The sequence below is a fragment of the Cololabis saira genome, chromosome 13 (genome assembly GCF_033807715.1).
Source record: "Cololabis saira isolate AMF1-May2022 chromosome 13, fColSai1.1, whole genome shotgun sequence".
NCBI lineage: Eukaryota > Metazoa > Chordata > Actinopteri > Beloniformes > Belonidae > Cololabis > Cololabis saira.
In genome coordinates, this window is record NC_084599.1 from 20,454,452 (window position 1) to 20,477,023 (window position 22,572).

General features: G+C 38.0%; 2 protein-coding genes across 2 annotated transcripts; both read left to right on the forward strand.

Annotated features, from left to right (window-relative positions):
- The first annotated feature begins 5,712 nt into the window (after positions 1 to 5,712).
- Positions 5,713 to 12,365, forward strand: LOC133458381 (ras-related protein Rab-8A). Its single transcript, XM_061738201.1, has 8 exons — positions 5,713 to 5,872; positions 6,340 to 6,400; positions 7,229 to 7,289; positions 7,704 to 7,781; positions 7,889 to 7,978; positions 8,121 to 8,186; positions 10,063 to 10,113; positions 10,256 to 12,365. Exons 1-8 carry the CDS (start codon positions 5,749 to 5,751, stop codon positions 10,343 to 10,345), a joined length of 621 nt encoding a protein of 206 aa, XP_061594185.1. The 5' UTR covers positions 5,713 to 5,748; the 3' UTR covers positions 10,346 to 12,365.
- A 1,839-nt stretch (positions 12,366 to 14,204) lies between these two features.
- hsh2d (hematopoietic SH2 domain containing) lies at positions 14,205 to 20,066 on the forward strand. Its single transcript, XM_061738202.1, has 6 exons — positions 14,205 to 14,223; positions 14,676 to 14,824; positions 16,813 to 16,902; positions 17,018 to 17,183; positions 17,545 to 17,805; positions 19,227 to 20,066. Exons 2-6 carry the CDS (start codon positions 14,682 to 14,684, stop codon positions 19,671 to 19,673), a joined length of 1,107 nt encoding a protein of 368 aa, XP_061594186.1. The 5' UTR covers positions 14,205 to 14,223; positions 14,676 to 14,681; the 3' UTR covers positions 19,674 to 20,066.
- The last annotated feature ends 2,506 nt before the right edge of the window (positions 20,067 to 22,572 follow it).

A 22,572-nucleotide genomic window follows, 5' to 3' on the forward strand; every position in this document is an offset into this window, starting at 1 on the left:
ATTGGTTCGACAGAAAAAACTTTGTGCCTCAAGCCCCATAATACGGTTTGACGTACTTGAACGAAAATTGGTACACACCTTTATCATGTCGCAACTAAAAGAAAAGTCTCTTGGCGCCATGGCCGAAACCGAACAGGTAGTCGGCCATTTTGAACATTCTGAATTAATTGCGTAATTTTGGAGCAATATATGCCATTCCTTCGAGAGTTAATTCAGCCCGAACCGTATCGTGAACCCAGATGTGTTATACATCAAAATGTGCGTCTCCATCCTGCGACTACACGCATTACTTTTCTCTTTCAAAAGTGTTACCGTGGCGACGCTAGACGCCAACAAGCGCACCCCCCCTTCATCTGATTGGTCCATATTTGATAGTTCCCCAAAAGGCACCAAATTTGGCATGCAAGCCAGGCCTGGCGATAAATTTGATATTTCATGGTTTGCATTAATGGGCGTGGCAAAATGGCTCAACAGCGCCCCCCGGAAAACTTTGTGCCTCAAGCCCCACAATACGGTTTGACGTACATGCACGAAAATCGCTACACACCTGTATCATGGCACAACTTAAAGAAAAGTCTCTTGGAGCCATGGCCGAAACCGAACAGGATGTCGGCCATTTTGAATAAATTGTGTCATTTTGGCGAAATTTATGCCATTCCTTCGGCAGTTAATTCAGCCCGAACCGTAACGTGCACCCAGGTGTGTTATACATCAAAATGTGCGTCTACATCCTGCGACACCACGCATTACTTTTCTCTTTCAAAAGTGTTACCGTGGCGACGCTAGACGCCAGAAGGCGCGCCCCCCCTTCATGTGATTGGTCCATATTTGATAGTTCTCCAAAAGTCACCAAATTTTGCATGCAAGCCAGACTTGGCGATAAATTTGATATTTCATGGTTTGCATTAATGGGCGTGGCTAACGGTTCAACAGTGCCCCCTAGAATACTTTTCTCTGCCATAACTTTTGAATGGTTTGACATAGAGAGTTGTGGGTGGTGTCATGGGACTCTGTAATGAGTCCTTAAGCTTCGTTGGCCTTAATTAGCCCCGCCCCTTCTTCTGATTGGTTGTCCCGATTTTCTGCTATAACTTTGGAATGGTTTGACATAGAGAGTCGTGGGTGGTGTCATCAGATTCTTTATGGAGTCCTTGACCTTCATTGGCCTGAATTAGCCCCGCCCCTTCTTCTGATTGGTTGTCCCTTTTTTCTGCTATAACTTTTGAATGGTTTGACATAGGAAGTCATGGGTGGTATCATGGGACTCTGTAATGAGTTCTTAAGCTTCGTTGGCCTTAATTAGCCCCGCCCCTTCTTCTGATTGGTTGTCCCGATTTTCTGCTATAACTTTGGAATGGTTTGACATAGAGAGTCGTGGGTGGTGTCATCAGATTCTGTATGGAGTCCTTGACCTTCATTGGCCTGAATTAGCCCCACCCCTTCTTCTGATTGGTTGTCCCTATTTTCTGCTATAACTTTTTAAGGGTTTGACATAGAGAGTCGTGGGTGCTGTCATTTCTGATATGCTTATGGGGGGTGGTGGACGTGAGTGCGAGGGCCCGTTCATCGCTGCTTGCAGCTTTAATTTACTATTCTTATTGCTCTCTTTTGCATGTTGTATATTGTCTGTAGGTTGCTTCTGTAGGTGTTCCCCCATAATTCAACACAATAAGTCAGATATGGTAAAAGCAGTGTACAGTACAGTGTTTGCAGTGATTTGTTGTTCAGAATGTGCCTTGTTTTGCAAAGAATCCCCACAGTGCGTGCTAACTTGGACCTGATATATATGATATGTGGTTTCCAGCTAAAGTTGTGGTCGATTTGTACTCCTAAAAATGTGTTCTTGTGTACTATTTCAAGTTTAACACTATCAATGATTAATTCAACAGAAGTATTCAGATGCGTATTACCTTTGCCAAAGACCATAAATTTGGTTTTTGTGATGTTTAATTTAACACTTATTCGCATCAAACCACAACTTTAGCTTCACCAATTCTGCTGTGACAGTCCCTAACAGCTGCTTAAGGTACAGAAAATATTGGTGTCATCAGCAAAAATTATATATTTAAATATTTTTGAGACATTACAAATTTCATTAATATACAGAATAAACAATTTTGTTCCTAAAATCGACCCTTGTGGTACACCGCAAGTAATGTCTAAAAGTGAAGAGTTTGTATCGCTCACCTGCACAAACTGTTTACTGTTTTCAATGTAGCTTTTTAACCAGTTTAGCCCCACACCTCTGATCCCATATATTTCCAGTTTTTGTACTAGAATATCATGATTTATTGTGTCAAACGCCTTCTTCAAATCAATAAAAACACCCACTGCATACTTCTTATTGTCAATTGTACTTGTTATCTCTTCCAATAAATCCAGGAAAGCCATGGCAGTTGATCTGTTTGTTCTAAAGCGATGTCCACACAATGTTGCACGAGCGTGTCAACCAAGTCAATCCCACAACATCCAGAGCCTTAAAGAACTCAGGGCGGATTTGAACCCACCCCTGGTACTTTACCACATAGAAGTTTCTTATTTACCTCGGTGGCCTCAGCCTGGGAGATCAGAGAGCCCACCTCCAAGTTCAAATGCCCTTCTAAGGCATGTTGGTGGGATTGAGGAGGTCGTCAAAGAATTCCCTATACTGACTCAGGATGTCCCAAGTTGAAGTGGGTAGCATGTTCCACTTGGCGTGCCGGTACCTATCCACGGCCTCTGGAGTCCCACAGGTCAAAAACACCCTATAGGACTCTTTTTTTTCAGCTTGACAGCATCCCCAACCACTGGTGTCTAGCAGCACGTTTGAGGATTAATACCACGACTGTTCAGCTCTGGTCAGCTGTCTCTACAATGGAGGTGCAGAACATGGTCCGCCGGGCAGGCTGAAGCTCTCTCTGGCACGGGACTCCACCAGATGTTCCCAGCAAACGCTCACAATACATAGGGGCCTACCAGGTCTGACTGGCATCCTCCCCCACCATTGGAGCCAATTTACCACCAGGTGGCGATCAGTCGACGGCTTCGCTCCTCTCATCATCCAAGAGTCCCAGAGATGTTGCTGCAAGGCTGATGACACAACTATGAAGTTGATAATTTATCTGCAACCCAGGGTGTCCTGGTGCCAAGTGCACACGTGGACACCCTTATGCTTGTAAAGTCTTTTGTTTTATATTAGTGATGGTTCAAAATTTTGTATTGGTATATTTACCTAAGTGAAGGATCTAGATCAGGGGTCGGCAACCCAAAATGTTTAAAGAGCCATATTGGACCAAAAACACAAAAAAAAAGTCTTTTATCAGCCTTAGAATGAAGACAACACATGCTGCATGTATCTATATTAGTTATAGTTGGGGGGAGATTTTTTTTTTCATTATGCACTTGAAAAATGTCGAGAAAAAAGTCGAAATGTCAAGAAAAAAGTCAAAATTTCGCGAAAAAATCGAAATGTTGAGAAAAAAGTCGAAATGTTGAGATTAAAAAGGAAAGGAAAAAGGAAAAAAAGAGAAGAAAAAAAGAAAAAAAAGGAAAAAAAAAAGTCAAACATTTCTGAAAAAGCTCCAGGGAGCCACTAGAGCGGCGCTAAAGAGCCGCATGCGGCTCTAGAGCCGCGGGTTGCCGAGCCCCGATCTAGATGTTATACTAATATATACAACCATCCATCCATTTTCTATACCTGTTTAATGCTGTACAGGGTCACGGGTTCTGCTGGAGCCTATTCCAGCTCATTACAGGTGAAAGGCAGGGGTCAACCCTGGACAGGTCGCCAGTCCATGGCATGGTCACAAATATAGACAAACCTATTATATACATGATTCATAATGATATAAACCTGTCCTTGAAATACATTTACAGTAGTCTATTTGTTGTTAGCTATTTTCATAAAGAAAATAGTTTCCTACACCGCTGGTCCAGAAGTCAACGTTTTTTTGTTTTTCTTTTTACTTCACAATGTAAGGTGATGGGCCATTCTACACCCATTTGTCCCTCTAGGCATGTTTATTGATGTTTAAGTGTATTTTTGTCTGTATTTTAAGTACCATGCTCTTGTGTCTCAGTAAACAGATTAACTGCCTGCTGCATCTCTACCCAGCCGACCCATCCATCCTGCCATTATCTATACCTGCCTCCATCTATTCAGGGTCACAGGGGTCTTGTGAAGCTTATCCAAACTCTATCCATATTCTGTCCATCCATCTAACAAAAAAAATTAAGAAGTGAGTAGCCTAGTATGATGGCACTATCTTCTCACAGCTAGAGGGATCCTGGTTCTCTCAGCAGTCTGGCCTCCCCACAGTCTAAATGTGTGGGTGTGGTTGGATATTTGTCTAAAAAATGGATCTGTAATGTCCCCAGGGCGTACCCCACTCCTCATTTGCTGGCAACTGGAACCCTAAATGAGGGTTCCAGAAAAAGTATGCATAGAAAACTTGTGAAATGTGCAAACTGCTGATGGATGGACATGTGATCTAGTCAGATTAACATACAACATACACGTAAAGACTCCACTTCTTATGCGTCACATTAACGCACATGCTAGGTCACCCTTGTACAGACTTCATTACTCTGGCACTTTAAAACCAACATGTTGTACATTTTTTTTCTTTTAATATTATTTGTTATTTTGTATTGCACCAATCACCACAACAAATTCCTTGTGTGTGTTAAACTACTAGGCAATAAACGTCTTTCTGATTCTGATTGTGATTGCGATACATCCTCATTCTATGAATGAGGAAGAGGGTTTTTACATTAGAGCACAAGGCCATTTTTAAGTTTATAAGGGTTCTGGTTTATGTTTTATTTGTTTTCATAGTAACATTTTGAAAATAAATACATACAGCTTAAGTCACTTTATGTGAAATACGGATTAGTTTTGAGAGGATAAGTAAGAGCTGAACTCTGTCTATAACAAAATGAAAAATAAACTAATTCTATTCTTCTGCTGACTCATCGTCACTGACAGGATTAGTTCCTCTCATATCCGTCTCGTAAATACACTATGATGCCATACACGATTGTCAGAGGTGTTTTTTAGAAGAGCGAGTACATTTACAGAGGTTTGGGCATCCTGAAACATATTCTCACTTATTCTGGTCATGTGAATTCACTTATAAATTCTGGAGAGACTTCCACAAGTATATTGCTGATTCTGTTTTTTCTGATTTTCATCTTTATTTTCAGAATGTTATTTTTAGTTTTCATAATTTGAATCATAAAGATAGGGACGCTTTCTTTTTTTTTTATAAATCTGTCTTTATTTTTAGTAAAGTTTCACATACATAAGTGCAAATTCATCCACAGAAAGCCTGAACTCCTTGTACTTAAAAAATAACTTGAACAGTATAGCCTATGAGGACGATCTACTCATCAAAAAACACAAAGGCACAAAAAAAATGCTGTTTTTATTCTTATTTATCTTTTTAATTAACATTCAACTGTCTTTTCCTTTATATATATTCCTTTGTTTATTTCTTTTCAATTTGGTGCTGGAATCTCGGTATCTGTATTTTGCCTTTGTTCTTAATTTTTCATTGTATTTCAAGATTTAAATTAAAAAAAATAAAAAAATTGACAGAGGTTTGAGCAAAACGAACACACCCAGCGAGGAAACGGGGACTTCCTGTTCCTGAGCCACGACGACAGAGAAGAGTGACAGCCGTCTCGACCAATCAGCAGCTTTGATTGCAGTGACGTCACACCGTATGCCACGGGTGGGATATCCTTAGCAGCGAACTAGCTAATAACATGGCGAAGACGTACGACTACTTGTTCAAACTACTTTTAATCGGCGACTCGGGCGTCGGGAAGACCTGCGTGCTTTTCAGATTTTCAGAAGATGCCTTTAACTCAACCTTTATCTCCACTATAGGTGGGTGCAGTGTTGTCTTTATTCCATCCCGTTATGCTCATTTGCTGCTAATTTCACGGCTAGTCAGGAAATGCAGCACCGGCTTGACAGACGCGTCTAAAACACACACTCTGACACTTTAATCAGCTGCAATGATCTCCATGTCCTGTTATGTGTGACTGGAATAGACGCGTGCTGCATCTGCCAACCTTTTTTAAATTAATTTTCAAGTATAAACGTATGGACACTAGCCCGCTGGGCTAAAGTGCTACAGGGTTGTTACTTTGCTGTATCATTTCCTTTGTGATCATTTGGCCTGGTAAAAGGAATTGGCTTTTACAATTTAATTACAAAGACAAGGCCCGGTGTACCAGTGTCTGCCACATCTGCATTAATGTCATCTCAGCAAGGGGGCAATGTTTTGACACTCATTTTCTCATAAAGGGGCGGACTGTGTGACTAATGTTGTTTTATTATTAATTTTTCAGGTATCGACTTCAAAATCAGAACAATAGAATTAGATGGAAAGAAGATCAAACTACAGATATGGTAAGAATGATTGATTATGATGGATGCCTGTTAATTAGTACTGATCATCTGGCTTTGATCTACATAGGGAATAAAGTGTAGAGCTTTTACTTTGGAGAAAAATAAAAAATATCACTTATTTTACATATTTATCTTTAAAATGTATCTACAGGTTTAAAAGCAAATACAAAAAATATTTTTGCCAAAATACAGGGAAGAGGAGACATTAGGTAGTGATTGTGTGGGGATTCAGCATAACGAGTATATAAAATGGTGTATATATATATATATATATATATATATATATATATATATATATATATTATACATACACATATATTATTTATAATTGCTCTGGTATATCATTTATTTATAAAGCTCAGCTATAATATTAATAATGCTCAACTATATTCATATTTATAGGCTGAGGTATAATATTGCAATGAAGTGCTGTACTATTTTATAAGGTAATAACAGGTATAATTTTTTTGATAAAGTAAAGCTTGCTGTCGTTTTTTTCTTATTTTTATTTTCAAGCAAAATAGAAACAAGGGGTAGGACCTCATAAGTTTTTCTACTTCCTCCAACTCCTTTTCAGGCATGACGGTTTATTTCCCTTTGATTTTGTTTAAATGACAGTTTATTTATATTCTTTTTTTTTGTTTTTTTTGTGTAATTGTTCTTTTATGTATGCTCGAAATAAAGATTTCAATCAATCAATAAAAAAAAAACAACCTAATCTGCAACCCTAACCAGGTGGACAAAACATATTTTGGTGTAATGTTCAACAATTCATAAAAAGACAGTCCAACTCTGAGCATAACATTAATTTAAATGTTTCCTGTGCAGGGATACAGCAGGACAGGAGAGGTTCAGGACCATCACGACTGCCTATTACAGAGGAGCCATGGTACGTTGTATTGTTGCCCTTACAAATAGTACAATGGCATAGATTATCCGTTGAAGCTGAACGGGTAATGTGACATTCATCTGGCCTGTCAGCACTGTATTAAAACTTAACCCCGAGCCCCACCTCACATTGTTATTGATGTTAATGTCACACACACCTCTCAGAATCAGAGGTGTGCTAGGTGCATTGTAGTGTTTTTGTTAGTTTCCACTTTAGTTCAAGCTGAACCGCATGCCTCTGTTTCTGAATTTTTATCCTGGAATTCAGCTGCTATGATGTTTAAATTTGAAGAAGACGCGATATACCATGATTAAAAGCAGAAACAGAAAACAACTTGTACTTTCAGAATCTGTTGTAAATTAGTGACATGTTGTCAGGTTACTTTGTTCTCTAAAATCTTGCTGATATCTCCAGGGCATCATGCTAGTGTACGACATTACCAATGAGAAGTCCTTTGACAATATTAGGAACTGGATAAGGAATATAGAAGAGGTAAAACATGATTTTATTTTTGCTCATGATCTTCTACAATATATACATGTTGTGATTAAAAAAACATCCAATTTCTATCCAACATCTGCTGACTTCTTTTTCTGTAGCATGCCTCAGCAGATGTGGAGAGAATGGTGCTTGGAAATAAATGTGACGTCAATGACAAGCGACAAGTGTCAAAAGAAAGTGGAGAGAAGGTAGGTGGTTGATCAGTGTGAATAATGTATTTAAAAAGAATGCATACTATTAGCTTCTCACAATTTTGGGTTATACAGTTTTTATCTTTGCCCTATAGTGTTTTTAAAATTTTCTTCTTCCTCTCTTGCATCCTTTTATCAGCTGGCGCTGGATTTTGGCATCAAATTCATGGAGACGAGCGCAAAGGCAAACATAAATGTGGAGAATGTGAGTTCACACCTTTCCTGAAAGCTATTAATTCAGTCATATTTGAAAGTTGAGTGTTTGCTAATACCCAAAAGGTGATGGAAAATTCATGTATTATAATTTCACATAATGATGTAATTCAGTGACCTATTTCATAATTATACAAATAAATGCTTTAACAATTTTGTGCAAGTATGTCCTCTCACACAGAGAATTACATGTCTAGAATCATACAGCTTGTTTGCCTTTGTTATATGATTCTGAAAATCCTGGAAACAGAACTCCCTGCACACCTTTTTATTAAACTCAGCATCTGTACATGTCTGAGTACTCTGGTTACCTTTCTGTAACAGTCAGTCCTGGTACCAGCACTTGTATGTCACGTATGAAGTGCATTGACTAGTGGGGGGCTCCCCTTAGATGTTTGATTAACTTGCAGAATGTAGTAAACAGCAATAACATGGTTTATTCCTTTGTTGTTGTTTTTTTAATAAATGGAGCATTTATAGTTGCCATGATGTTGTGAGAAAGTGGATCTCATGCATGAAATCTGATATTGTCCATTGTCTTGAGGCTATGTGAGAACAGCACTTGAGGAACAGTACGGTTAATGGGATCATTCTAAATAATAGCTTTAATCAGCTGGCCTTTCTCCATCAACTTCGTTTTGATTTTTGTTTTGTGACCCCCATAACTACTTCTTTTTGTGGGTAAACGTCATGGTCTTTGCTAAAACCAGGTGGAGCATCTTAGCTGTCTGTAGACTAATGTGTCATTGAGATGATTTGCAGGCCTCTCAGGGCTCTGCTGGTGTGTTTATGGCTGAAAAAGTAGTGCTTTTATCCCCAACTCTCCCAGTATTTCTAAACTAAACCCTTATGTTTTAAGTATTAGTAGTATAGTATCAGTATTTAAGTCCCCAAATGAGAAGCCGCAGTCAGTCAAATTTATGGGCCCCATGAAGGAAACAAGTGGACTGAATCTTCACGGGTTATGAATGGGACAAATTTGATGTGATCCATATAGTTTCAATACAAGCCCCATTTGTTAATTAATATGGGACTGATCACTTACAATTGATTTCTATGGACACAATTTCTATGCACAAATTGTTTACAGCAGGTTTAGCATAGATGACTGTCTGCAGAGAAATGTTATTACTTGGCATTAGCAGCCACCAGTTCCATAATTCAGCAGGCTTAAATGCTCCTGTCTACATGCTGACCCATCTCTCATCCCCATGATGGACTGATTTTCATCTTTAGCAAAGAATTTACAGCCATCCTTTCCTACCTGTTACCCCAGTCCACAATACCTAATAATACAGCACTCATTTTGTTCCCGCCACTCCCATGTTATTACCCCTCAAGGTGGAACAGTGTGTGAAACAGCTGCAGGCTGAAATGTTGCACATTTCTACCTCTGCCATTCACAGAGTAGGGGGGAAAAGGTGCTACAGGGGCCGAACGTACTGGCTTTGTGAATGGGGCTATTGTTTTGGAAAGCTGGAATAGTTAGGAAATATTTTAGGTGGAAAACTGCTGGTTGTGTGGAGTCACGTCTGAGCATCTGTGTGGCCTAGGACACGTAGTGTTTGCACCGCTAAAAGAACGTGTGCGCGAGTTACCCACGTTAGATCTGAATATGGTCTGAGTGATCGGAAAGCATCAAGTGCATTAATGTTTTTTTGTGATCTCCACGTGTAGTCGGATCACCCTGGGGACTGAATAAGACCTTTTGATAAAATGTTTTAGGTCAAACTTTCAGTTGTGATGTTGTCCATGCAAATTTACAGAATGACTACTTGTGTGTCACTGTACCAATATTAATTTGATAGAACTTTTGATGATGTTTTCTTTCAGAATCACCATAATTTCTTTAATATTTCTGTGTGCAGGCATTCTTAACCCTTGCCAGAGACATTAAAGCAAAGATGGACAAGAAGCTGGTAAGGATTCAGTCGTTGATTGTAAATTGGCAACAACATATATATAACAAAGATTTATTTTTGCCTGTTTTTTTTAGTTATTTTATGATTATTCTTTGAAATAATGTATTAGATTAAATGTGATTTCACTTCTCTATTTTAGGAGGGAAACAACCCGCAGGGCAGCAACCAAGGCGTGAAGATTACAGAACAGCCCAAGAAGAGCAGTTTCTTTCGCTGCATGCTTCTGTGAGGAGATGGCAGCGTCAGCATCCACCATCGCCTTAACTTTGTCCCCCACTGGACAGAACTGGACAGAGCACACCCTGATTTCTGTTTTATCCTTCTTTCCTCGTCGTCTTCCATCTAATCTCTCCTGTGATTTAATGTTGAAAAAGAAAAGTCTATTCCTCCTTCAGTTTTCTCTCAACCTCTGCTGTGGCCTGTGTTATATACTGACACTTTGAACTTCAATTCTCATATTTTATTAATTTCTGAAGGCTGCCTCCTGGTGAGACGCTGAGAACGATCAAACCTTTTCTACCCGTAACCTTAAACTTTTTTTTTTTGCGAGACGTTAACTCTTTCGAAAGCGTTCTCACGTGGTGAAGTCTTATTTATTTCACAACACCCCGAATTCTGCTACGTTTGCACTGACAGGGTGATCTAGATTTTATTTTATTTTTATATCCACAATGTGTAAATATGGATCACTGATTATGTTTCACCATGTGAAAACGTGATGCCAGTGCATTTTACTCATATCTGAAGTGGAGTTTGCATTATACTCTCCACCATTTCTTCTCTTCTTTTTTTTTTTGTAGGCTGATACATTCCATTCCTTTTGCAAACACATTCATGTGCAGCACAATGTATGTAGAGCCTCTGTCTTGTCTGAAATTATTCATGTGGTTGCAGAAAAGCTGAGATTTAAGGGCTCACACATTCCTTCTGTGGTAGCATTTCCCATTGTCGTAGGTGTTGCAATTAAAACAAAATTGATATGTTGTTGGTAAGAGGAACACAAGTATTTAATTCACCTCTGTGGGTGGATAAGTCAGTACTTAAACCCAAATACCTGTAAAGAAGGAATCGCAGCAATGATGAAATCATTGTTTTATGCATTTGTACTTGATCTGGTTCCAATGGGGGAACATATACTGTCTTCTGGGCCTTGGATTGGGGCTGTGTTGTAGCAGTATTTATGGAGAGGAGAAAAGACACAGCACCAAAATGACAAAGTGCCCTTTATGTTCTTATTGATTATGCACTTTTTCCATTTGTTCTTCCTGTTTATATATACATATATATGTATATATCTATATATAGATATACACATAGTATGTATATATGTATGTATGTATATGAAAAAAAAGTTCTTAAGATTTATTGACTGTTTCCTGTACGTCTTAACTGAAAGCAAAGAATATTGATGCACAAAATTTCCATGTAACCTACCTGGGCCTAATGTCAACATCTGAGCACTGAGACCTCTGTTTCTGGTTGGCATATCAAAAGGTGCACAGCAAGCGAAGGAAACATACCTATAACCCCTGATGAACTTGCCACAGCATTCCCTCCCATTATTAAAAATGGTTTATCTTTGTTTTTGCTTAAAATCAATGCTTTTGAGGATCCCAGCCAGCGTGTTGTCCACCTCTCACCAGATAATTCTGTATCGTTGTGACCCAGCGTCATGGCAGTCTGAACTATGCATTCGGGGTGCATGAAAAACCTTAAACGGCTTTGCACATGTGACTTGACTTAAGCTTTATTTGAGATTAGAAGGGTGCAGAAAATTGCTGTTTCTCTGAAACGTTCCTTAGAGAGGTGTTCAGATGTTAATAGGAAACGAATAGAAATCTGGCTCTAATCACATCAGAGTTTTACTGTGGGAGAAAATAGTTTCTTGGGTTGCTGAACAGCCAATGAATCAATTAATCTAGTGGATTGGAATAAAAAAAATTCAGCTAAATTTTCTTTAACTGGATTGTATATTTGTCCAGCTTAAAGACTGAAAATTCAGTATTTCTTTGGGGTGGCAAGTCTTTCCCTTCCCGGATGATTTGGCCTATAAGTGTACACATCTTCAGCAATTCCTAATTAAATTTGGTATTTCCTCAAAGATATTTGATGGACTAAATATGGAGAAAATTTGCAATTGTAAATAAGATCAACAATGATTGTACTGTAGTTTCATAAATCTTATTGATCTACACTTTTTGTAGATGTGTGTACTTTTGATGATTTATTAAAGATTCTTAAGAAATGTTTGAATTTTTGTTTTCCATTTTAATACACTCAGATAAGCCTGTTAATATGAAAACATCATTGATGTTTAAATGTTTTTGGTATTGACATTTGAATTATGTCTAAACTGTAGTTTGTCATAATTGTTTCAGACTGGTTAGAAGACAAGATGCAGATGATTAATGCAGCGCAGTAAAGAAGTACATTGGCTTTCAGTTCCAAGGTTCTCTGTAACAGGACATAATGAAAAATAATCTGGTCCTCACCAGGTCGTAAAATGACATGAATACAGCTGCAGGTGAACGACAACAGAACTGTCACACTATGTAGTTATTTGACAAAAGGAAAAAACTGAAAGTAGTAAGTATATACAGTACATATAGTTGCTTTTGTGTTTGGTCCTTTTGCATAATTCACCTTCTGCTGTCTCCATTATGTCTGATCTCAGGGTGAATAGTGTGAGGATCAGTAACTTTCTTAAACATTTTGAACTCACAAGTAACTCTTAAATGACCGACATATGAAATTATGATAATTTAAAGTGATTTTTAAAAACTCCCAATTTTGTCTTTAAAATTCTAAATAGTATGACGTATGAATCAATTTTGTAATTTCATGTATTTATTCCTTTTTTCCCCTTATTTTTTATTGTATGGTATGAAACATGATTTTCTCTTTTTGGCGTTTAGCGGCACAGAGGATTGTTGTCATCCTGCAAACATCTGCGTTCTGAGAGCTTTGTGTTTAACCAACATTATTGCACAGGAAGTCAGTGGCTGACTCAACTATTAACTTCATGGTTAAAGGTTAGGCTACTACAGTATGTGGCTGCTGCTCAAATACAAATGGCAAATTTTAGTTGTTTTTTTTTCAACTCAGCTGTATTTGCCCAACCTATACTTCAGTTTGCTCATGCACTTCCTCCTTTGTATTTAAAAGTAGGTTAAATGTACTATTGGTGCAGGGTGTAGAATGCATGGTGGCTTTGATTGCCTAATATCACCCTTTTCTTATGTTAAGCAAAAACGAGCAAAAAGACACAACAAGAGAGATGGCCAGTTGAGAGGACCAAATATTTGGATTGTATATTTGTTTTGTACCATTCGGCACTTGTATAATTTGGTATTTTAAGCACTTTTTCACTTTGTGTGTGGGTGTGTGTGAGTAGTGTGTCAGTATATAGAAAAAGTAAAGTAAACTGAGACGAGTTAATCACTTCTGCTTTGCTCACATGTAGAGGGAAATCATTCTCAAAAGACTTCGACCTTAATTTAGTTATCTTTAATTCAGCCAATCACCAACTGGGAAGAAAAGTTTATTGCTCTACAAGAATTTTCATTAACTAGCAGTGAGAAATTCACCTACAGACTAAATAAGACTGTTATGAATTATCTTGATGTTTGTCTGTGAGATGTTTCATTTCTGAGTGCCGTCTTGTGCATAAGCACTTTTTTTTTTTTCAATTGATCTATAGCTCTATTTTATGAAGACCACCAGCTTTAATTTGGCCTGTATGTGCTACGAAGCATGAATTTAACCTCTTATTCATTCTGTTGTTTATTTGATCTCTGACAAGTTGAAACATCCACTTGAATTGACTTAATTTATTTGCCTTTAATGTTACATGTGTTCAAATGTGAAGTCCCATTTAGAGATGACTTCACTCTCTCTTGTAGCATATAACTGTAATTTGGACTAATAACACTCATAATTATTATCAGTATTGTTATCATTCGGCTACATTAAACACATTTTCTTCTAAGTACATGTGACTTTTAAATTGCGCCTGACATTGGGAGGAGTTTTGGCTCCGCCCCAAGGCAGGTGTTATCAGGTGAGGGAGCGCTGCCTTATCATTTTACCACAGAGCTGCTACAGAAGGTGAGTATGCTTTGCTATGTTGCTCTACTGGATTAAAAAAAACCCTCAGAATGTCAGCCTTATCTTGGCAAATTCAGTATTTGGTTAAGATCAATTGTATTAACTGAACAGCCCAGATGAGAGTAGCTATGCCTTCTTCAATAATTAAATGCAGCACATAGAATTGATGTTATTATGAGATAATGTTAAAGACAAGTATTAAAGTGTGAACAAAAAACCTTTTTTATTTGTTGGATAAAAAAAACAAATGCTTTATGATGAGGTTTGTTTTTATTTAAAAAAAAAACTGAAAAGAGGAACATTGATCACAGCGAGCTGCTCCAAGTAACTACACGTGAAAGCGGAAGGGCGCTAAGGTTTAATTGGTTAGTGGTTTGCTCTGTGTATACAGAATGTACAAGTACCCATTGTATGGAGTCAGTGATGCTTTATGCAGCTCTTATCCAACACAGGATTAAATGACCTGCCCCAGGATGACGGAGTGGAGTCAGTCATCAGAGGGACAACACGACCCCTTCACCTGGTTTAGAAAGTTCCAGCTCCAGTCTGTGATCAGGGATGGATTAGTCCCAGAATGGTTTCATGGGATCATTTCCAGGAAGTAAGTATACAAAGTTTATCACTGCTGGGAATCTATAGCAGGCAGATAGGAATGTGGAGAGGTACCTTTTTTAAAATCCTTCTCAGTAAAAACATCAGCTACTCGACGTGCAATGTTATTTTCACTGACAAGTTTCAAAATGCTTTTGTTAAATCTTCAATGTTTTATAACTTTTTCCTGGTTAAACAGTACATTGAAGATTAATGTGCAGACACATTAATGATCAGTGAGTTCAAATTGAATAAACTTCAACAAAATGAATGTTCCTTACTATCACATAAATAGGGCTCAGAATATTTCCTCAAGTGACGAGCTTAAACTTTTTCTAAAAGAATAATGTTTAACATCCATTAACATCCAAGCTTTATGAGGTAGTGCAGTGGTGATTAGAACTTTGAATAAGCCCATTTAGGGCTTCCTTTATCACCTGCACATATTTTCATGCTTTTATGTTCATTTAAACTTTTGTACCGTTTTTTTATGTTGTGCAAATAAACAAATCAAACAAACAAATCAAATCAAATGATTGCATGAAAAATTTAATTATTGGGGTAATATTTCTAAATGCAGCACTATAAGCTAAAGGCATTCAGTGATAAAAAAAAAACTGCTTTAAAACCAAGCACTTGCATGAACAAAACATGGGCTTACATTCATTATGTAATGTATTATTATATTATTCATTATATTCATTATTCATTATTATTATTAGTAATGGCCCACGCTTGTGTTTGTCACTGAGCACAACGTCACAACTTTTTTTTTTAATCAAGAATGAATCTGCAAATCAAGGCAACTGCAATTATTGGCACGACCAGGGGCCCGAACCACCTCAGTTGACTCTCACGGACAGTGAGCATAAAAACTTTGACACCACTCTACAGGATTAGAGATACCGTACTTAAGGATGACCCTGAGGCCAGGCCTTTGGGATGGGCTCGTGGGCAACCACCTGCTGGGCCGGCCTTTACCCATGGGTCGCACCAGGCTCAGCCTGAATGGGCTCCATGTGTCCACCCTCCTGAGTGTTCATCACCTGCAGGATGGGCCGTACTGGTTGGCTGAAATGCACTGTGGGCTGGAGTCCTGGGCCGTGGAGTGCTGGTCCCCAACTGCTGAAACTGGATCTTCAGACGTAGAATGGCACTTCAAAGTGTTTTTTTTTGTTGTTTCTTTAATATATTGTACTCCTTCATGCCCGATGTGACATCTTTGATAAACCTCTCTGAGACCTCTGCACCACCCCCAGAATCAAAACGATGATTAAAAAAAAAGATTAATACAATCTTTTTTTTAATTCTATACAATAATTAAAAAGAATAAGTGATATCATAGACGTACAAACAAATATTAATTAGAAAACTTTTAAAAACAGAATTGGGAGTATGTTTGATTTACATATATATCAACACATTAAATGAAGATTATAATTTTCTGTGTATTATTTCAAGCATCAAGGTGTTAAGATTGCTTCTTTAAAGCATCAAAATCAACTAAAGCTAAAATTACAAGCATTCTATGTGATTACAGTCACTGTACTTTTAAAAATAATTTGCTTCCTTTTTGACTAGGAGCAAAACAAACAGGTACAACTGAACCACTATAAAACTTCAAATGCAGGTTTACTTCATTACGATAAAGTCCCTAACCTTTATCATGAACTTCATTTGTGGTATAAAGCAGTTTTATTCTCCAAACAATGGATTCATGTTTCTCCCATGCTCAGTCTTTGTATGGTGTATATGTGTGGCTTTTTTTATTGAACAAAGGGTCATGGGTAATGTGTGACAAAGAGAGGTCCAGCTGACTTCTCTTTTGTTGCTTTCTCTTCTGATCTGCTTGAACAACCTGTAACCGAGCTAAAGTCTGCCTTCTCTCTGGAACTGACAGCTGTTCATAAAAGACTGATTGCCGCTGCCATTTCCAAAAACATTTGCAAATGAAAGTGCGTGCATGAAAGGAGCTTTTGTATTTGGTGATTTGTGTAGGACAGCAGAGGAACTACTCATGCCCAAGCCAACCGGTTACTTCCTCATCAGAGTCAGCGAGAGCAGGATTGGCTACACGCTGTCACACCGGTGAGTGTCTGCTGTTCTGATGGAGCTTTGTATCCGTGTTTGCACTCACACACTCAGACCGACAGGTCGATGTCATAGCTGGATCATTTTGTGCTTTGACCCCCCCCCACACAAGTTCTGAGGACCGCTGCAGACATTTCATGATTGATGTACTGGAGGATGGTCAGTACATCATCGTGGGGGAGAACAGGCGCCACCGGTTCCTGCAGGACCTGGTGGACTTTCATCGCAGGACTCCCATAATGCCTTTCAATCAAGTGCTGACTGTTGCATGTGGACAGGTGAGGAAACAAGTTGCCTATCCTGCATAAGAGCAGATACATTCAAGGTGTGCTTACTTTAAGATTAAAGTAGCATATTTTATATATACATACAAGCTCAAATAAAAAGAAAAGGAACTTCATTACATTAACTCAGTCACAATGAATTGTATTGATTTAATTTCAATACAGCTGGATTATAAAGGGACTGAAATTGATTCAATTTATATTGTATTGAATTTATTTATTTATTTTTTATCAAATGCCCTGATACAAATGAAAAGAATGGAACTGATGATCAACATTTTTGTTTCCAGATAATGTGCCACCTATGCCAAGAATAATCATTAAACATTTGCTTCCTCCTTCTTGTCTTTGTAAGTCCCAAAACAATAACACAAACTACGCTGAGCTGTTGTTTCCTCGAAGACATCCAAACTCTGCCGCCGTATTGCCACCAAACAGCTACATGCCTCCCGACACGAGGCATCCAGTAGAACAAGATGATATTCCACCTGCCGTTCCCAGCCGACCAAATCACCTGAAGACCTCTGTAGTCCCGTCTCCAAACAGCCAACAAAACATGCTGTACCCTGATCTGAAAGATGAGCCCCACCACGTCCCCTCCCCAATTCCAGATAAGGTAAAGTGATCTTAAAAGGCTGATTCTGAGATTTTTTACATTGAGCATACTGAAATATTTTCTGAACTGTAGATTTCCTTTAAAAATATATAAAGGACTACTTATAATTATTTCTGTTACTGAATAAATCTTGATTCAACAGTGTGTTTTTGACGGATAATACCAGCAGTTTTGTTCTTTCCCTCATTATCATGAGTAGCCTATGTGCTTCCACACAGGGTAAGAGATAAACCCTCTCTAAACATTATGCAAGACCAATATCCTGCAGGCATTAAAAGAGCATTGCAATGTCAATGTGTGTTTGCAGCAAAATGGCAATTAATGTTAGCACTTTTGGCCTCTGACCAGACCCAAAAAATGTAATCGCACCTAGGTGAAAAAGTGGATAGTATTCTCACAGTCAAACCAGGGTAATTTTGTAATTGTACAATTACTGGGTAATTTGTAATTGTACACAAATTGTCTATTCCGCTGTAAACATCTGCCTTCAGATCTGCAGATATTTCTGCAGGGATCTGCTGAAGGAGCTGGTAGCTACTGTTACATTTGATTGATGTATGGTGGGCGTATTGCTGTTGGCTTCACAGGCAACATGGTTGCGCTCAGTACGAAGGAAAAGAGGCTTCAAAATGGCTCTTCAGAAACCAAAGTCATGTGACTTAATGCTCTGTGCATTGTTTTGTTTTTTAAAGTCTACAGTTAGTACAAGTCAACTACTGATGTCACACAAACCCCTGTCAGTAGAGATAAGATAAGATAATCCTTTATTACGCCCTCAATGAGGAAACTCACATGTTAGCAGCACTACACTTAACACACACATGCAGGGAAGGGGGTAAAAAGGTAAAAAGTAAAAATTAAAAAATTACAAGTAGACACAGAAGACACATAAAGAAGAAAGTTCATGCCCTTGTGACCACGTAGCGGCGAGGAGATGGAAAATTCCTGTACAAAATGGTTATATTAATACACTTTCTGTACATATATAAAGTTAAAATTGGCCCGGTTTCTTTGTAGGGCCATTGTTCATACTATCACACTATCACTTCCGGCCTTGCCATAGGTTTGAAATAGCAACCTACTTTGAGATTGGTCAGTTACTCCAGGTTCTCACATGAATTGCCTGTTTGCTGCAAACATCCCCTTCTCACTCAAAGTGTTTACGCTCCTTACCCTCTCATAAATAGACTTAACTTTTGATTGCTCCTTTAAGCTGGCTGACAGAAGGTGAAATTCACTGGAACTACTCAGCTGTTAAATAATAACTTCCCCAGCAGGTTTTAGCCTTGTTTGTTGTTAATTTTATTGACTTATCTTGTTGAACTCTGGAAAACAGGTTTTCCTGAGCACTGAAGTGAAAGGTGTCCCATTATATTTTCTCACGGATTTCTGTGTATATCCTTTGTATTTGTGATGTGTAGCCTGTGCCAAAGACCAGGAGGAAATATCCAGCCGATAACCTCCCCCTGAACCAGCCTCCTGAAGTCCCCTCTAGGAGTTGCGTACCTCAGAGGCTGAACCAGGCTTGCATCAGAACCATCTCTGCACCTGAAGCCCCCCACACGCCCCCCACCTCTGAACTAAAACCCTGCACCAATGATGACCCCGTAAAGGTTCAGGAGGCGAAGTTGTCCGTCGTCTCCAACCTGAAGAACCTCAAGAAAAGACTTCAGAAGAAGAAGTGTCCTTCAAAAGATACTGACTATGCAGAGATTAATTTGGAGGTAAGTGAGAAGAGCGAAGACACGGAGAATGAATACCAGGAGATCAGGGAGGACCAGCCCTTTAATGCTGCACCTCACTTCTACAATCCCATGAGGCTGACGGAGGAGTATCTGCCACCTCCACCTTTTGCCCCAGGTTACTGAGACACGGTGGGGACTGTATGTTTCTGTGATGGGCTGGGGATCATGTAGGGATGGATGGATGGATGGATGGATGGATGGATGGATGGATGGATGGATGGATGGATGGATGGATGGATGGATGGATGGATGGTTGTTGTAGCAGCATCAGATGAAGATCTGTTTTCAGGAATACTGCAGAAATTGACTTCTGGTCAAACTTGTTTCATATGTAGAACTGTACTAGTTGTGAGTGTTAAAATTATTGTTACATTTTTTTCCCCACCAAATGTCTATGCATGGTTTTGTTGCATCCTAATAGTAGCTTTGTACACAAACTATGAAGACTATGTACAATTGAACACATTGTTGTTTAAGACTGAAGGATGTGATGTTATTAAACAAAACCTACCAAAGCATCTAGCATGTGAACTCTATTACTATCCAATACTGTGGTGAACTTTTATGACATACTAGTCCTTTTCTAACCCATCTTTTCTGTCTGAATATGGTGCTTAATGATTCAGATCAAATACTATGTATTTACTAATGTAGTTAAATCAGACAAGAGTGCGGAATACTTAAATGACAGATAACACGTGTTGCATGATAGACCACCATCTAGTGGCAGTAAAGTACCCCAGCTGTTCTGAAATGGAATGCTCAACTTGTTTATATGCATCAACAGAAAGACAAATCATGCAGTTGCAATGCTTTAAAATTGGTCTTTTTAACTTGATTGTACATTTTATTTTATACAACAAAATGCATTGCCAACAAATGTCAAGAATTCAAGTCCACTGAAAAGAGTCCAACATGTGAGTGGGAAAGAATACATAGATGACCATGTCATATAGCTCTAATTTTCCCCACATTTCTTTTCATGATTTCTGAGGCTATCTAGGAGTTTCTGACACGTAGCATCCATTCATTTTCAATATGTTTATTGTCATTTCTTAAACTTTTCCAAACATACAACACTTATTTTCACATCAAATAGACACACACATACACTTGCACCGTTTTAAATTCGGATATAGATAATTAAATTGCGTTAATTAGAAAAGAAAAAAAAAGTAATAAAATAAAATAAATTTATTTAAATAGATAAATAAAGATATTCCCACAAAAATTACAAATTATTTTCAGATAAACCTTACATTTCCATCCGTCAAGATATGTAGATACGGTTCCCAGAGCTCAGCAAAGTCTTTTTTGTTTGCCCTGGGCATGTAGCACCCATTTATTTGTGTATTATGTTTTGCTTCAACAATAGTGAAACGACCCAAATTAAATTATTAATTTTCTATGAAGTCTTAATTGAGACCTGACAGTCATGACAATAATGTGTTAGGCTGGATTATCCATATACTGAACCGGGCGAGCGCCCAGGGACACCAGCCAATGAGGGGGCACCAAATCAAATTCAACTGGACCGTATATGTCATATTTAGTTATTTTCTCTATATATTTGCTGGAAGAAGAGCAAACAGGTACAGCAGTAACCAATGATATAATAAAAATACATGAAAACAATAATAATAATAATAAAATAAAAACAATTGCGTTTGAGTGAGTGCCTTAACAACTTAACAACCTTAAATCTAACAGCCTACACATTGCTATTTTATTAAAGTGCTGTTCCCTACATTCACCTCAGCTCATTCAGTAGGCCTGTTTGATTGTTTAGTCATATGCTGTAATAGTTTTGCATGTAGTGTACGGTTGCTTGTCTTACATTATTTGTAGTATGAGTGTTGAGGATGTACTTCAGCAATACGTTCATGTAAATCTATGGTCTTTATAACCATAGTACCGTAAAAAGTGGGAGGAGGGGGGCACTTCAAGTAAGGTCACCCTGGAGCACCACACTGAGTTAATCCGGTTCTGATAATGTGTAATGTAAACTCTAGAAAATGAAGCATTAAAGGGTATGGAATGTATTAGTGTATTTTGTACAGCCCTACAGATACTTTCTTTGAGTGGTGATGGACCACTCTTCTTTATGTATTGTTTGTTTTCACTGAGTAAAAGCTAATGTCTCATATTTTTTGCTGATCGAAAGAAAAAAGGGTAGGCACTATAAGCTACGGCTTCAGCCTACACCTTTTCGGCAAAAGAAATGTTGTTTTTTTTTTCTTCCTTTTCATCTTGTTCTGTACTAGCCGAAATAAAGATTAATTCATTCATTCATTCAAAGGTGGGTTTACATTATACTATAATCTGACTTTTTTTTTTCTTTTATTGAAAATACTTGAATTTACAAACAAACAAGGCACATTGAATCTGCCATGGCGCAAGCACATTAGAAAAGGCATGTCCTGAGTGGACAAATGAATGAAATAGGAAATAGAAAATAAGGAACAAAAGAAAACTTAAATTAAATTAAATAAATACATTTTCTAAACATCATAAATGTTATAACAAAATAATGACAAATAAAATAAATAAATGTAGCTTAAAAGAAAACAAGGAAAAAATAAATTTGCAGTTATAGTTTCCTTCTGGTAGGGTTATACAACATTTCAATCAGAATCTATTAATTTATAACACTGAATGTAATTCAGCAGTTTGTTCGCAGATTTGAAGTTCATATTGAGGGATTTACAGTACAACTTAAATTCGTTATGAAAGGCATTAAAGATAGGTGGGGTTTTCATGAATTTCGAATGATTGATTTGTGAATGTATAATTTGGCCATTATGAGGATTGTGTTAGTCGGCAAATTATCTTGTCTCTTTTCCATCACTACTCCATACATGTTATCTACATGTGATTTGAGTTCAACAGATACATTCTTTTGTCTAAACCATTCTTCCACTTGGTTCCAGAATCTTTGGGAGTGGCTACAAGAGGAGAAAATATGTTCCGTGTTTCCATTTCAGAGTTGCAAAATGAGCATACATTACTTTCATAATTGAAT

Excerpts from the sequence above, each read along its gene's own strand:
- LOC133458381 (XM_061738201.1), top strand. The coding sequence starts at position 5,749 with ATGGCGAAGACGTACGACTACTTGTTCAAACTACTTTTAATCGGCGAC. Across the intron at positions 5,873-6,339 it reads AACCTTTATCTCCACTATAG|GTATCGACTTCAAAATCAGA; the intron begins GTGGGTGCAGTG and ends TTAATTTTTCAG. Across the intron at positions 7,782-7,888 it reads GGATAAGGAATATAGAAGAG|CATGCCTCAGCAGATGTGGA; the intron begins GTAAAACATGAT and ends CTTTTTCTGTAG.
- hsh2d (XM_061738202.1), top strand. The coding sequence starts at position 14,682 with ATGACCTGCCCCAGGATGACGGAGTGGAGTCAGTCATCAGAGGGACAA. Across the intron at positions 14,825-16,812 it reads CATGGGATCATTTCCAGGAA|GACAGCAGAGGAACTACTCA; the intron begins GTAAGTATACAA and ends TGATTTGTGTAG. Across the intron at positions 17,806-19,226 it reads CCTCCCCAATTCCAGATAAG|CCTGTGCCAAAGACCAGGAG; the intron begins GTAAAGTGATCT and ends TGTGATGTGTAG.